General features: G+C 50.2%; 7 protein-coding genes across 7 annotated transcripts, besides 1 other annotated feature; 4 read left to right on the top strand and 3 right to left on the bottom strand.

Moving 5' to 3' along the window:
- Positions 1 to 1,081: 1,081 nt before the first annotated feature.
- On the top strand, positions 1,082 to 1,841 carry ACLA_011020 (uncharacterized protein; the record flags this gene model as incomplete). Its single annotated transcript, XM_001274100.1, has 2 exons — positions 1,082 to 1,233; positions 1,289 to 1,841. 2 exons carry the CDS (start codon positions 1,082 to 1,084, stop codon positions 1,839 to 1,841), a joined length of 705 nt encoding a protein of 234 aa, XP_001274101.1.
- A 396-nt stretch (positions 1,842 to 2,237) lies between these two features.
- Positions 2,238 to 3,911, top strand: ACLA_011010 (H3 histone acetyltransferase RTT109; the record flags this gene model as incomplete). Its single annotated transcript, XM_001274099.1, has 1 exon — positions 2,238 to 3,911. The coding sequence occupies one exon, from the start codon at positions 2,238 to 2,240 to the stop codon at positions 3,909 to 3,911; it is 1,674 nt and encodes a 557-aa protein (XP_001274100.1).
- Positions 3,912 to 4,621: 710 nt separating this feature from the next.
- Positions 4,622 to 6,404, top strand: ACLA_011000 (putative ceramide glucosyltransferase; the record flags this gene model as incomplete). The annotated part of the gene is made up of 2 exons (XM_001274098.1): positions 4,622 to 4,744; positions 4,848 to 6,404. The coding sequence occupies 2 exons, from the start codon at positions 4,622 to 4,624 to the stop codon at positions 6,402 to 6,404; spliced, it is 1,680 nt and encodes a 559-aa protein (XP_001274099.1).
- A 165-nt stretch (positions 6,405 to 6,569) lies between these two features.
- Positions 6,570 to 7,344, bottom strand: ACLA_010990 (ankyrin repeat domain-containing protein; the record flags this gene model as incomplete). Its single annotated transcript, XM_001274097.1, has 2 exons — positions 6,570 to 7,063; positions 7,122 to 7,344. 2 exons carry the CDS (start codon positions 7,342 to 7,344, stop codon positions 6,570 to 6,572), a joined length of 717 nt encoding a protein of 238 aa, XP_001274098.1.
- A 927-nt stretch (positions 7,345 to 8,271) lies between these two features.
- On the bottom strand, positions 8,272 to 9,150 carry ACLA_010980 (WW domain-containing protein; the record flags this gene model as incomplete). Its single annotated transcript, XM_001274096.1, has 1 exon — positions 8,272 to 9,150. One exon carries the CDS (start codon positions 9,148 to 9,150, stop codon positions 8,272 to 8,274), a length of 879 nt encoding a protein of 292 aa, XP_001274097.1.
- A 606-nt stretch (positions 9,151 to 9,756) lies between these two features.
- Positions 9,757 to 9,779: a microsatellite.
- An 875-nt stretch (positions 9,780 to 10,654) lies between these two features.
- Positions 10,655 to 11,542, bottom strand: ACLA_010970 (uncharacterized protein; the record flags this gene model as incomplete). Its single annotated transcript, XM_001274095.1, has 2 exons — positions 10,655 to 11,075; positions 11,157 to 11,542. 2 exons carry the CDS (start codon positions 11,540 to 11,542, stop codon positions 10,655 to 10,657), a joined length of 807 nt encoding a protein of 268 aa, XP_001274096.1.
- A 2,089-nt stretch (positions 11,543 to 13,631) lies between these two features.
- Positions 13,632 to 14,209, top strand: ACLA_010960 (hydrophobin family protein; the record flags this gene model as incomplete). Its single annotated transcript, XM_001274094.1, has 3 exons — positions 13,632 to 13,962; positions 14,012 to 14,100; positions 14,153 to 14,209. 3 exons carry the CDS (start codon positions 13,632 to 13,634, stop codon positions 14,207 to 14,209), a joined length of 477 nt encoding a protein of 158 aa, XP_001274095.1.
- Between the last annotated feature and the right edge of the window lie 65 nt (positions 14,210 to 14,274).

The raw sequence follows: 14,274 nt of genomic DNA, 5'->3' as shown, positions 1-14,274 counted from the left end.
ACTTCAATATCCTTTCCGTTTGATCCCAGCCGGGATACCTGGGGTTTTCCGTTTTTCTTTCTTCAATGACATGGGTTTCTTCTCAAGTGCCGTTCGCATTATGATACATGACTGGCGTTTGCATAAATGAAATGATCCGGCACCATGGTTTAGTAGATTTCCTGTCCTTATGTGTGGTGTGGAAGCCACTTACCGTGTATCTATGACTTATCCATGCCATCTCTTGCCTAGCTGCACTGCCAGCGAATATAGCGGGCACGAGCGAATCTTTTTGCCCTTGATGGAAACTACTTGTAGCTCGCTCCTATCCTCCCAGCCTTGTATTGTTTTTGATCTCAGCCTTATTGATCTTGTTGTGCTCCACGTGAGACAAGGATTGGCCCAATTCTTCTTCTGGCATCCAACCTTGGCGGTGGCCGATCTTCTCGACCATCATTGTTTAAAAGACGGCCATTCTTATGTCAGGGTGATTTTTCTCAGTATCCTTAACTTTTGTTCGTGTTCCGAAACATTTTAAATATCCTTGAGAGCGTAATTATATCGAATCCGCAGACAAACATGGTCTTACTGTCACGATCGCTGCTTGCCACGGCGTCTCTGGTTATCCTCGCATTGCCGGTTACTGTATTTGGACTGCAAACGGATCTTCAAAACATCCTCGATAACACGCACAAAAGTCAGGAATATGGGTATCCTACGGACTTGACAAGAGGCATTATTCCTGTAAGTTTATGCGTGAACGGTGTGATGACTTTCACCCTGTGGTCCCTCTCTCGAATACCAAGGGGAGTCGGACAGTTGTAACCAGTGCTGATGAGATGTTAGATCCCAGTACATTCGCATAAGTATGTTTTGCCTGCTGATAGCGTTGGGGGTTTCACTTGACTAACCGCCAATACAGCGATTATTGGAGAGACATACCCTTCTATTCTGGTGAGAATATCTGCAACGCATTCCGATTGAATGGAATTGTTAGAACTAACTTCTGTAAAGGCTTGTCAAGGGGGTGCGTCTCGACGGAGGCAGATGTGTGGCTGTACAATGGCACACTCTATGTCAGCACATCTTTAAGACACCCTTGATGACATGGAGAACTAATAAAGAGCAGGTTGGCCATGACGAGTCCTCTTTGACAGAAACACGGACCCTCGAATCATTGTATATCAACCCTATGCTCGATGTTCTCAGGCGCCAGAACCCTCAATCACGCTTTTTGACTTCCCCAACTAAGAAGTAGGTCATCCTTCTGGCATCTAGAGATATACAGGCACTGATAATCTTGCATCAGCGGCGTATTCGACACGGCTGTTTCTCAGACCCTTTACTTCTACATTGACATAAAGACCTCCGGGCCTGAAACCTTCCAGGCTGTCATTTCTGCCCTGAAGCCACTCCGCGAGCGCGGGTATCTGACAACTCTTGAGAATAATAAGACCATCACTAACGGACCTATCACTGTAATCGGCACGGGCAACACACCCTTTGACATGGTCGGGCCTATTGCAAATCGGGACTACTTCTACGACGCGCACCTGGAGTCCTTGAACGAGCCTGAGAATGCCGACATCACAGGTCTGATCTCACCCATCGCGTCTACAAGTTTTGCGGACGCAATCGGCAAGGTCACCCTTAGCGATACCGAGCCTGTTCTAAATGATGAGCAGCTTAGCACTCTCAGATCACAGATTGCTACGGCTAAGAAAAGGGGCATTGGCGCCAGATACTGGGAGACGCCCAATTATCCTATTAGAACGCGCAATCTGGTTTGGAGAACACTACTCCGAGAGGGTGTTGCTCTCTTGAACGTGGACGATCTCGATGCTGCAGCGAGCTACTTTTGATGGCCTTACTCAAACCTCACTGTGGATAAGTCCCATATATGACCCCCTGGCTAGACCCCCCTCTGCGAGTGTCCATATACAATTACTTGTTTGGTTAATATGTCATCAATAATAGAACCAGTGTGAAGCAAGTCACAGAGCACGTGTTATATAAAGCTATGATTACTTGAATATACCCATCAAGCGTAAAAACGGCTTCATCCTTCCCATAGTCCCAATATAGAGTGAATGATTCTTCTCTTACTGAAAAACCAGGCTGAAAAGCACGTGACGCGCCCGTGGATTGGAACGCGCCTCGAAGATGAAGCTCACAGTTAAGAAGAAGTGAGCAAAGGAACACACGCCTATTTCTCTTCATAGACTTCTTTCTCTACACACGAGCTTGCAGCAGCTCAAATGGCCAACGTTGATGCCGATCTGGGGGATCTCTTGGCCAGGGTGCTCCCCACCGGAGTCAAGGTTACCATCCGCCACGTCTCGTCGGCCCCAAACCCATGTGTAGCTCTCTTTGCAGCTCCACCGGGAGAGGAACCCGAGTCTACTTTCTGCGAGAATCACTTTCTTTCGGTCTCAATCATTTCCGATGACGATGACGACTCTGAGGTGATCGTTTTTGGCATTGAAGTGCACGTTTACGGTACCGCACATCTTACTACGATATTTGTGTCCAAGGCCGATTCGACTGGCTACTTGCACCTGCTGAAGAATGCGCCCAAGGTCTCACTTCTCAGACTCATATCAAATGCTTTCCTCTCGTTTCTTGTGCAAACACGCCAACGGCCAGGGGTGCGGCTGATGGTATCGTTGTTTGCTCGTGCTCAGAATCAGTATCTGTTTCCTGGGAGCATTGAGAACCCGGAGAAGCACGTTCTGGATGACCGTGGGTTGATCAAATGGTGGTGCCGTGTCGTTGATCCTATCCTACGGGAGTATGAGCCCGAGACAGGTTCCAAGGAAAAGGGATTGCTCGACCAGACCAAGGAGTCGGCCAAGAGCTCAGCAACCGCGTTTCTAATCGTCCCAGGATGCGATAAGTTCGAAACCAGAGGCTTCTTCCCCAACACAGCAAAGTCGGACGATAAGGAGCGTCCCCGGTGGTTGAACAGCTACCCTCTCCATCAGATCTGCGACAATCCCAACGCGCCGCCGCGGTGCTTGGTTCCTCGCTTCCCTGATGACCCGAAGACACGCTTCTTGATCGATTTGGATGACGAGCTACCTGACTCGGCGGGGTTGGAAGGCTCGAAACAGGATCCTGGTCAGTGGCGGAGTGTCAAGTCTCTCGCGCAGTTCTGGGAGATGATGTCCTTTCGGCAAGAGTGCTCAGCCGGCCGGTTGGTCGGGTTCTTGTGGCTGGTCATCAATCCGCCGGGGCTCGTCAACTCAGTTCAAATGGCCAGTTCTCGGATTGTGTCTCGGGATGCGGCGAAAATCACTTCTGAAACTACAGAGCCGGCAACATCGAGCGAGAAGCATTTGGCCGGTCAAGATGGTCAAGAAGACAAGGAGGCACTTGGCAAGGAGGATACTCCCAAATCATCTTCCGGCATCCATTCTACGGCCGAACCTCAGGCGCCACCGGTGCCCCATGTGGCTGATTCGAAATCCGATAGCATATCCAAGCTGCAGCAAGCCACTGGCCCCAGCGCCTTTTTCTGGCCAGACTCAGGTCGAGGACATGCCGTCCTGAGCGACGAGGACTACAAGACGGCCATCAATTTTCTTCTCGATCAAGACTATGACACCAAAGAAAAAGCCATCGCCAGCACCAATGCATGGAGCCAGAAGCTGGCTTCTCTTGCCGATCAACTCTGGGTGGGCCAGCAGGTTGAAGGGCGGAATACCGCAACAGAGTCCATACAAAAGACACCTGAAACCAATACTCTCCTCGCCACTGGACTGGTTCGAAAACGCAAGAAGGCCGAGACGGGAAGCGACAAGCCCAAGGAGAGTCAGGAGGAAAGTCTTCCTACGCCAACTGAGGAGGCTACACCTGTGGCTGCTTCAGGTCAGACACTAGGAGTCAATGTGCTCAACGCCAGCCTGATCCGCAAGAAGAAGAAAATATGAGTTTCGTATTGTTTTATTCTGCATAGGTCGGCGATTCTGGAGTTTGGTTGATCTGTTTTTTCGTCGCCACGACGGTGGTGACCGGGGTCAGCAAGGCATTGGGGAAATCACTTGAAGCGATTGATGCTGAAGACTATCGAGATAGGTACTCGCAAACAGTTACATCGTAAATTATAGCGTCCTCGAGCTATCTGCATAGCTCGGTTTGAGATGGACAATGCAACAGGGCTCTGTACCTCACACTAGAGGGATAATCACAACATACTACAAATTAATGCACATTAACGTTCAAAAGACTTCTCCCAATAATTATCTAGCCATCTACCCTGCCAGTTGCAATGCAATAATCGTTCACTGATTCAACTTGAGGCCCGAGCTGTATTTGAGGCTGAGTCCGTTTCCCTTGGCTACCCTTAAATAGTCCAATCCACACGGGAGGATCCGTTTCATCCGACTGGAATTACTGCCAGACTAGCTTTTTTGCTAGGTCCATCTTTCTCAGTATGCTTCTCCAATAATAATCGTCATGCAAGCCGGTGGTAATCCCTGTTGTTTGTTGCTCAGTTTGATGAGCGCGATTGACCTTCAAGTGTGCTGACAGCCGACGGCTGGAACGTTTCGTTCTTCCACCACCGCCGGTTTTCAAATAGAATGTCCTCGCTGAACGTCTGCGTCCTCTCTCAATCATCTCTCCTTCAGCGTCTCCGCCCATGACAGAGCTTCAGTCGTATTTGAGTCGCTTCGATATCGGATTCGCCGTCAGACATGGCGAATTCGCGTGGTCGACCGCGCTAGGTTGGATCTGTCTGATCTGGTACACCGTCGTGTTCACTGTCTGTCTCCTGGGATATTATCAAATGTATTCTCCTCTCAATTGCTGATAAATCCGACCCCAGCTAACGATATACTTTTGATAGATGGAGACATTTTTTGCAGAAACCTCAACAATCCCATTCAGCCTCCTCCACCGATGCCCCTCATGTCACCGCCATCCGCCCCGTCAAGGGCCTTGAACCACATCTCTACGACTGTCTGGCTGCGACGTTCGAGCAGGATTATCCCCGCGATAAATTGACCGTGTATTTCTGCATCTCATCGCAGGCCGACCCCGCCTTCCCAACCCTGCAGAAACTTTTGGAGGATTATCCGCATCGCGATGCGCGCATCTACATCGAGGAGGAAGACCCGTTACTCCAGCCCCATAATAAGGCCAACTACGACCTGGGCCCCAATCCCAAGATACGCAATATGAGCCGTGCGTACAGAGAAGCCAAGGGTGATCTGGTCTGGATCATCGACTGCAACGTGTGGGTGGGACAAGGAGTCTGCGGCCGGATGGTGGACAGACTGTGCGGGCTAGGGGGCAAACAAGGGAAGAAGTACAAGTTTGTGCACCACTTGCCCATTGCTGTGGATGTGACGGGGACGATTGGCCTGCGAGAGCAGCGGGAAGCTTTCTTGCAAGCGCACGATGAAGGCGATGCTATTCCGGAAAGAAACGAAGCAGCAGCGTTGATAAGAGAACAGCATGGCGAGGTTGGCTGCCTTGCGACCGGGGGTGGTCGCCTAGAAGAACTGTTCCTGTCCTCTTCTCATGCAAAGATGTACACTGCCATCAACACCGTCCTCATTGCCCCGTGCATTGTCGGTAAATCGAATATGTTTCGCCGTTCCCACCTTGATGAATTGACCAAACCATCGCCTACTGATCCGCGGCCGCGCCATCCTGGGATTGACTACTTCTCCGACAACATATGCGAGGATCATCTGATTGGAGATTTGTTGTGGAAAAGACAAGTCCGCGAGGAAACGGAATCAGGAGAGCGCTGGGGCAAACATGGTATGGTCTTTGGCGATCTTGCCATTCAGCCCGTCGCAAACATGAGTGTCCAGGCCTACATCGCACGTCGAGTCCGGTGGCTACGTGTGCGCAAGTTCACGGTTCTGCTTGCGACTCTAGTTGAGCCGGGTACGGAGTCGATCGTCTGTTCTCTGTATGGAGCATGGGGAGTCACAACTTCTCTTGCTCACTTCCTGCAGCGCAATGGCTTTGGGTGGGCCAGTTACCTGACCTCGTGGACCGCGTTTTTGGCACTCTTCTCTCTGAGCATCGTCACTTGGGCATTGATCGATTGGACCTTGTATATCAAACTACACTCAGCGAAAACCGTCGAGCTCGACGAGGACACGCCGTGCTTTGCACGACCACCGGTCCGTCAGCGGACGAGGCGGTCCTTCCTCCATTGGTTTGCGGCATGGCTGGGGCGAGAGATGCATGCTTTTCCGATCTGGGTTTGGGCGTTCTATGGCGGAGTGACCGTCGTCTGGCGCGACCGACGATTCCGGGTTGGACTTGACATGAAGGTTCAAGAAATCAGGAATGGAAAGGGAGTCCAGATGGAAGGATCATTTTCGAGTCCCGCTTCTCGGTTAGTCGCTCAGAGTCGAGTCGATAGTCATCCAGGGGAACCTCGGAAAGTGAGGCGCGATTGAAAGTACATAATGTGACCGATGTTCTTGACATGACCAGTCATGATCCGAATTAGAACTAGATAGATACAATGAACATGAACATATTCCAACTTTCACAACTTTTGTCTAATGGTATTCGTAACAAGGAATAAAGAAAGAAAATGGCAAACAACCCCGTCATCGAGATCATTTCTTTTCATCCACATCCATCGCCTCCCCAGACGCAGGTGCAGCAGGTGCAGACGCAGACGCCTCAGCACCACCAACACCACTTTCCAACTCACCCGCCTTGTCAGAGCTCAGCAACCACTCCACAACCTGTCGGCCCTTGGACATCTCCCCACGACCCTCCTCTCCAGCCTCAGCCTCCCCTCCAACCTCGATCTCGACCTCCTCCTCCTCCTCGGCCCCCTCAGCAGCGCCCTTACCTTCCTCCTCAGTCGACCAAGCCGTGCGCTCAGCCAGAAACACCGCATCGAGACCCGCATCGTTCTTAATCGAGATGTCCGCCCCGGCCTCGACCAGCGCCTTCACGCACTCCAGATGCGTGTTCAGCGCAGCCCAGTGCAGCGGTGTGTTCCCGGAGTGATTGCGGTGGTTGACCACCGCTACGATCTGTGCCGCGGACAGCGGCGACTCAGACTTGGCCGTCAAGGCGGTCAGGAGATAAGTGAGGATTTCTGTCTCGGGTCAGTAATGAACGCGCGCTCAAGAAAGAAGCACGGGGACACGACATACCATTGTTTCCATTCGCAGCGGGGAAGTGCAGCAGGCATGAGCCCGTGCCGCCCTCAGCCTCGGGCTCTGCGTCGATGGCCGAGGCGATGATCCAGGCCTCTGGGCGGTTGTGCTCTTTACTCTGGCTGGCGAGATCTGCTTTGAGGGCTTCCAGATCGCCTGAGCGGGCGTCGTAGATGAGGTCGTCAATTGCCTCGAAGGAGAGGGTGAGTGGTGTCGACATATTTGGTGGTTGTGCTTTGTGCTGTAACTTTTGTGAAGTGTCTTGGATGCCTTTGGATGCCCAAGTCTAATTATAACTGTCTCTCGCTTTTGCAATGATATATGATATGATAGATTATCTGCACTTCTGTTAGTGGATGATCCAAGCGGTTCTTTTTTTTTCCCCCTTCTTTTGTTTCCAGAAAATGCGAATCATGTGCTTTTCGATCAATATTATAGATCTTGAGAGGTGAAGAAAAAAAAAATTTTTGCGCAGCTCCAAGCATAGATCCTGACATGCCAGATTCATAATGCCATAGATATATAATCTGAATAGAGACACTAGGGGTATGATCGCATCATTTGACCTGTGATTTTTTTTTTTTTCCCTTTCGTTTCTTCTCTTCTCCCCAGGCCATACAAAATACGTTACCCCTCCATGGTGGTTTTCGATATATATATCGATAAGGCAATCTCGCTGATGGGTAGAACTCCACAACGAACAGACAAGACATGAGAAAACCACTGACCTTGAATTCAATATGTGCGGACCAAATTACAGTTTGATGCGCCAGTTCTATAAAACCAGCTGTATACTCGATGGATTGCTGCAAAAGAAACTTCGATATCGAGTCATGTGACCCAGTGTGGGGAATCCGTCCATTTTCGAAGAATTCCAGTTGAGAAACTCCCAGTCTCGCTCCGATAGTGAAGAGGTCTACAATGATATCTCCTAATTAATATGCTCGTGTAATAGAGTGTAACGAAAAGAAGGGAGAGAAAAAAAAAAGATAACGCTGCTTTTATGCTATGCAGTCCCGTATAGTACAGCTGTCAACGCCCCCTCCCAAGCCCATGCACTGAATCAAAAGGTATCTCAAGGTATATCAAAAGTCTAGCGGCAGGAGTATAAAAGCAACAATGCCATCCCAATCCACACCCCTCCTCCTCAATCGCGTAGCCACGCCCTCCGTTTCTCCTCCTTCTTTTCTCTGCGCTTCTCCTTGAACATCTTCAATTCCTTCTTGGTGAGTTTCCGGGCACTGCGCTCTGCCCGGAGACTCCTCCCATCATGGGCATTGGCAGCCGCATCCACGTCAAAGAACGCGTTCATCTGCCGGCGCGACTTGTTCTCATCGTTGAAGTTCTCTGGGTTCAGCGACGCGTCCTGCCACCGGCCCGTGAAGCGGTTGAACTGACCAACAGCCTCGTACGAGGCATTGGGGTCCAATCCGGCGCCCAGCACTCCCCCATCGGCCGGCTGTTCATATTGCTGCGCGTAGTCGGCCGTCGGGTCGTAATCGCCATGGATCGCCGGGTTGTAGCCGCCGACAACAGGAGCCTTGTCCTTCGCGGGAGCTTCGCGCTCCGGGGTAACTCCGGGAAGCTCTGCCGTCGCAGCTGGTACCCGGGGGTTGTCCCACTGCGACACGCCCGTGAAGCGGTTGTAGAAGTAGTACGCCTGAGCGTTGGCATCCCAGAGGGGTTCCCAGCCATCGTCCTCGCCAGGAGGAGCTTCGCTGGGAAGCGGTGGTGGGACCTCTTCGTCTGGTAATGGTGGCGCTGAAGCTTCCTCCCCTTCGTCATTATCATCGTTATCCCCCGTGCTTTTCTTACCGCCTTCGCGCTGCTGCTGGTTGTGTTTCTCACTCGGCGACTCATCTTCCTTTTCCTCGTTCTGTTCTAGTTGTTCTCTCTCCTGTACATCCTCTGCGCGAGATTCCGGCTCTTGCTGGTTGCCCACGGGGAGCTTGGACGGGCTGTCCGTGACGTCTTTCTCTGCGCTCGGAGGACGGCCGGAGGGGCTGGAAGACGGGTTTGCGGACATTCTGAGATTAGCGCTGCTTAGTATGTAGATTTATATATCGAGATGGATGTCTGCAGGTACGTAGATGGCGTGGCACGCTCACTGCAGCATTATTCTGTGCAGTTGACGATTCAACTCGAATTCGCATTTGCTGGACCTCATTATGACGCACTAGCCTTTCTGGGAATAGCTCCGAATCCTCATCTCCTATGCGCCTGTAATCTATCTACGGCCCACGCCATAGAGGACTGCCAGAATGAAAGCGCACTGTACAACTTTCTGGATTCGTTTTGTTGATGAAACTGAGCCAGGGATTTGCTCAGGGAAATGAGACTCATGTGAGATAAGAGAAGGGGTACACAGGGGAGATGGACCAAGTGCGACGTCAAGGCATTGCCAATGCACCATTGGACAGTACTGCTTATGGGCTGTTACTTGAGACCTTGTCCATGCGAATGGAATACAGCAGGCTAAAAAGATAGCCCATCTTGCAAGTGCTTCCATACTACTACCTCCATGTCTCGTGGCAGGATAGGGATCTCCTCCACCCCTCAGCGCTGGCTTCGACCTGATCGATCTCATATTGCTGGGTCGATGGTCACATATATAAGAGCTGGGGTCAATCAATTTTTTTTTTTTTTTTTTTTTTTGAAAAGCCGTATCTAATGGTTATTCAGGTAACAAACTTCGAGGGTTCTTCATCCAGCTAGCATTCTTATAGTCGGTGGGGGTTGTATATCTTTACTTCTTGGCTCAAACATCGCGCAACAACTTCGTTATCCTGGATTTGCTGTAAATATGATATTAAAATATACATTGTAACTAGCGATTATTGAATATCAGGTAATAGATGACTCATTTCCTTTAGGCCAGAGTTGACCCTGTATCAAGAGTAACAGTAGTTAGTGGCTATCAGAGACTGAAGATAGATATCTATTCAGCGGAGATATATATCTCTGTCCCCACGTCTACTATGGTGTATCACACATCATAGAAACAATTATATCAGGAACGGACATATAAAGAGGAGCCTAATGCTATTGTAATACCAGCGTTAGAGAATCATCTTTCTATCTACCATCAGGTAGTTGCGTAGACATGACCATAACAATAATCCTAATATAGCTATTAGTCTTCTCTTCTTTAAAATATATATATATATATTAAAATCTTAAGGTTTACTACGTTTAATGAGGAAACGGTTAGCAAGCGGTTCAAGCATCCTGCTAACCGCCCACGGTCAGTCGTGTTTACTCCAAGCCGACATATCAACTAGATCTCAAAGGTTTTCTAGAAAACGACATGCCATCGTTTGACTGAGGGCAACGAAGTTGTGGTATTGCTAAGCGAGATGGATATAGTAGCCACTAAAACTAAACTCTTCATGAGCGAGCCACTTCCAAACTGCGCACTAGTACAAGGATGAAGAATCATTATCTGGATCAATGATAATAATAATGATGCGGCAGCAAAATATTCCTTTGCGTTGGGAGTTGGTCTCCGTGTGTGTGTTGCGGACGACTTCTCAGAGAGAGACAATGTCATCGTCCAGGTTGAGATAATCCTCCGCCACAATATCCCCCCAGAATTCCTCTGAGATCGCCACTCCCTTTGCAAGTAGCATCCGCCGAGGTATACTCCGAAGGCTAAGTCGATCAATGCAAAAGGATTGTCCGAATAAGACTCCAACCCGCTCGTTCGGCATCTTAGCTTTTGGTATAATAACGGCAACAGTTTCAATAACGACAGGGCAATTTGTAAAAGCCATATTAACGCTAACCTGTAGGACAGAACCATCGCCCAAGCGGTATGGATCGTGAACCGATCCCTTGAGATGTTCCCGGAAGGAAGCGGAGAGCAGGTCTTCCACAATAATGGTCCGATGGGCTCCCGTATCGAATATCATATCAATCCCTTCAAGCTTACAGAGAGGGTCGGTGTCGTTGCTGTTCACCCCTCGTAAAACAAGATCTGCACGAACAATAGGGAGGCGCCTTTCTCCTAATTTCGGCCCAAGTGATACGTACGGATATCGAAATTCCGTTTTGGCAGTCTCTTCAGCCATCTTGCGGAGACGCTCGCGAGCTGCCATACTCAGCGGTGGGCGGGGTTCCACTGCTTTTAGATCGATAGTTGTTCGAATTGGGAGACCTAAACCGTTTCCAGAGGGCGATTCCGAAGCTGACAGGCGTGCCATCTCCCGAAGTACTCGACGGTTCCCAGTTCCACGAGGCATTAAAAGCATCGGTTCATCGATATCGCCGAGGGCTGCTTCGGCAGCTCGGATGGCAGCCCTCCACGTAGTGTGCGCAGGGAGGGTGACAGACAGTTCATTTCGCTGCCAATTCATGGAGTCGGCAACCTGGCGCAGCACCTCCCTCGGATGCAAGGTTCTTGTTTCATGACTATCCATGGTCGATCTCAGAGGTTGGATTGATAAGTCCTGCTCAGGGTTGTAGTGGATTGGTAGCTACTTACTGCTCCTGATTAATGTTTTGCCAGTTCCTCTGAATCAGTCAGTACCAGCCCATGTTTGACCTCAAGGCGAAAGCAAATGCGTTTCCTTTCGACAGAAGCTGCCGCTGGGCTACGTCTAGACCGGTTCGTTTGGCACTGGCCATGGTAAGGTGAGTCAGTAATCGGGTTTCAAGGACAAAGATAGAAGGTTGTATACCTTGTGTCGAGATGAGCGTGGTTCTTCACTCTTCCTCAATGCAGAAGCCACGCCTGTCCAGCGTTGATGGGCGTTGGACAAAAGGAACTTTTCCCCCAAAGAAGGCAGGAACGGAGAGAAGATGAAGCATTTTGTCATCGACTGACGCACCTCTGACGCTCATACGTTCGCAGTTTCGGAGAAGAGTGGTTACAACGGCTGCGATGGCGCTAATCCTTTATACATATTCCACCTATCTAGATAACCCAAATAGGCTTCATCTTTGTGCCTTGATGCCATAGGTTTCATAGTGCGCGACGGATATTATCAGATTCAGTGGCATCGTCAATTTAGAACTGTCATATCTGTAAAGCTTATTCTGAGCCTCGGGTGTCCACAAGTCCATCATCAACTGCGCGAGAAGACATCCACACATGATTCATCTCACTCTCGACAGCATTATGAGTCAGAGAAAAGGCTTTTAATTGTTTATTTTGAAAACACTCCAATCAGGTCATGTGGAGCCGCAAAGAGTTCCCATGGCAGTGAGCTTACGCGCCCTGGCGAAAACGGAAAGAGGAGCAAGTCGATTTCGACAAGACTCCAAGTGCCAGACACTGCGAACGGGATACCACCTGTACCTTGGATGGCCTCGTTGCATTCGGGGATAAAGGAATGACCTTCCCAGGTACAACAACGTACCCGCGCAAGGCCGATCTACAGCCCCTTACTTCATCACTACCAGGGACGAAGCAGTGTCTCAGCCTCCCCTTGCCCACATGGGTCTTGCTGCAGTAGATCAAGACAAACTTTGTGAACAAGCTCGGAGGATTTCAACTTGGCCTCGCAGCATAGGAGCTGGTAAAGTCTAGAGATTCAGACACCATCCCTTGGGTCCCTTGGGATGATCCGGGGAGCAGATCCAAAATGACCCAGTTCAGCGGAGAGTGATCCCTTGCAGACGATCAGCAAAGACTGTACGAGGCAAACAGCTTCCCAGACTGGACCCTGGACTCAGCACGATGCCTGCATTAGCACCTGCATACCATACCTCACGAGGGCCCTTGGAAAGTTGCAAGCTCCATTCTACCGGATTTTGAGGACCAGCCCTTCCCGTGCTATGTACCAAGCCTGTTAGAATCAAGAGATAGTGGGCCAGTACAAAGTACGCCACTGAGGAATCACATCGGCGCCACAAGAATGGAGTCCCTGGCGGATAACCGGAGAAGTAAAAGAGGTCTTTGACGCGGTAATACTGAAACAACTTTCGTAAACATATGCAACCTAACGGTCAGTGGATAAACGCGAAGCTACCGCTTGCATAGATGATCCACAGAGAAAAGCAGGAGGAATGACATTAGCACTCTTTTGCGATTGCAGGTATGTATGGTTGGCTTTCCAAGAAAGGGCATGGCTTCGGGCTCGCCGGCATGCTGGTTGTTGATGGGTTGACTCAAACTAATCAAAGGACCTGCAGATCCATACCATCCACTGGATTGAAAGAGCTTCGATTCAGGGCGCGAGAAGTCCTTGATGGGGTTCAGAAGACAAATCACAGCTCCTTCCTTGCATGCCGCATTCCACACAGTACCTCGAGCTGGACAGCTACTATGGCACACACTGTACGATCAAGGGCCTGTAGAGCTAGCTCAAGCGAGATCGAATAGAGAGCCTGGTTGCCTCCACATTTATCTATATAAGGAAGGCTTTGCATCGCCATCGACCAGACTTTTCCTCTCCATCAGCATTCACTCTCGTTGACAAGCCTTTCCTTCGAAGTACAATCTTCTCTTCTTCAAGCCAAACAAATCTCCGAGTTCCAATCACTCTTTCAAAACCAACCGTCACAATGAAGTTCACTGTCACCGCTGCTGTTCTTGCTTTCGCCGTCTCTGCGGCCGCTCTTCCCCAGGATTTCAATGCTGCTGGCAATGGTTTCGGCAACAAGGGCAACGCCAATGTCCGCTTCCCCGTCCCTGAAGAGATGACCATCAAGCAGGGTACCGAGAAGTGTGGTGACCAGGCTCAGCTCTCTTGCTGCAACAAGGCCACCTACGCTGGTGACTCCACCGATATCGACAGCGGTATCCTTGCTGGTACCCTCAAGAACCTCATCGGTGGTGGATCTGGCCACCAGGGCCTTGGTCTCTTCGACCAGTGCTCCAAGCTGGACCTCCAGAGTATGTCATCAATCCCGCAAACTCTACAACGCCTGCTGACAGTCCCTAGTCCCCATCATTGGTATCCCCATCCAGGATCTCATCAACCAGCAGTGCAAGCAGAACATTGCCTGTTGCCAGAAGTCCACTGCCGATGCCGTTGGTACTCCCTTTTCTCAACTGTGCTTCATGATTCTGACCTGTCCTGCAGAGCGGTTCCCTCATTGGCCTTGGCCTTCCTTGCGTTGCCCTTGGCTCCATTCTGTAAGCAACTCAATGCTTTCAGTGGCCTTCGTAACCTTGCGAAGAGGGTTGGATATTCGATATGCGGTT

The sequence above is a fragment of the Aspergillus clavatus genome, genomic scaffold (genome assembly GCF_000002715.2).
Source record: "Aspergillus clavatus NRRL 1 1099423829795 genomic scaffold, whole genome shotgun sequence".
NCBI classification, from domain to species: domain Eukaryota; kingdom Fungi; phylum Ascomycota; class Eurotiomycetes; order Eurotiales; family Aspergillaceae; genus Aspergillus; species Aspergillus clavatus.
The sequence above is the reverse complement of the archived record's forward strand: the minus strand, read 5'-3'. Positions and strand labels throughout refer to the sequence as shown.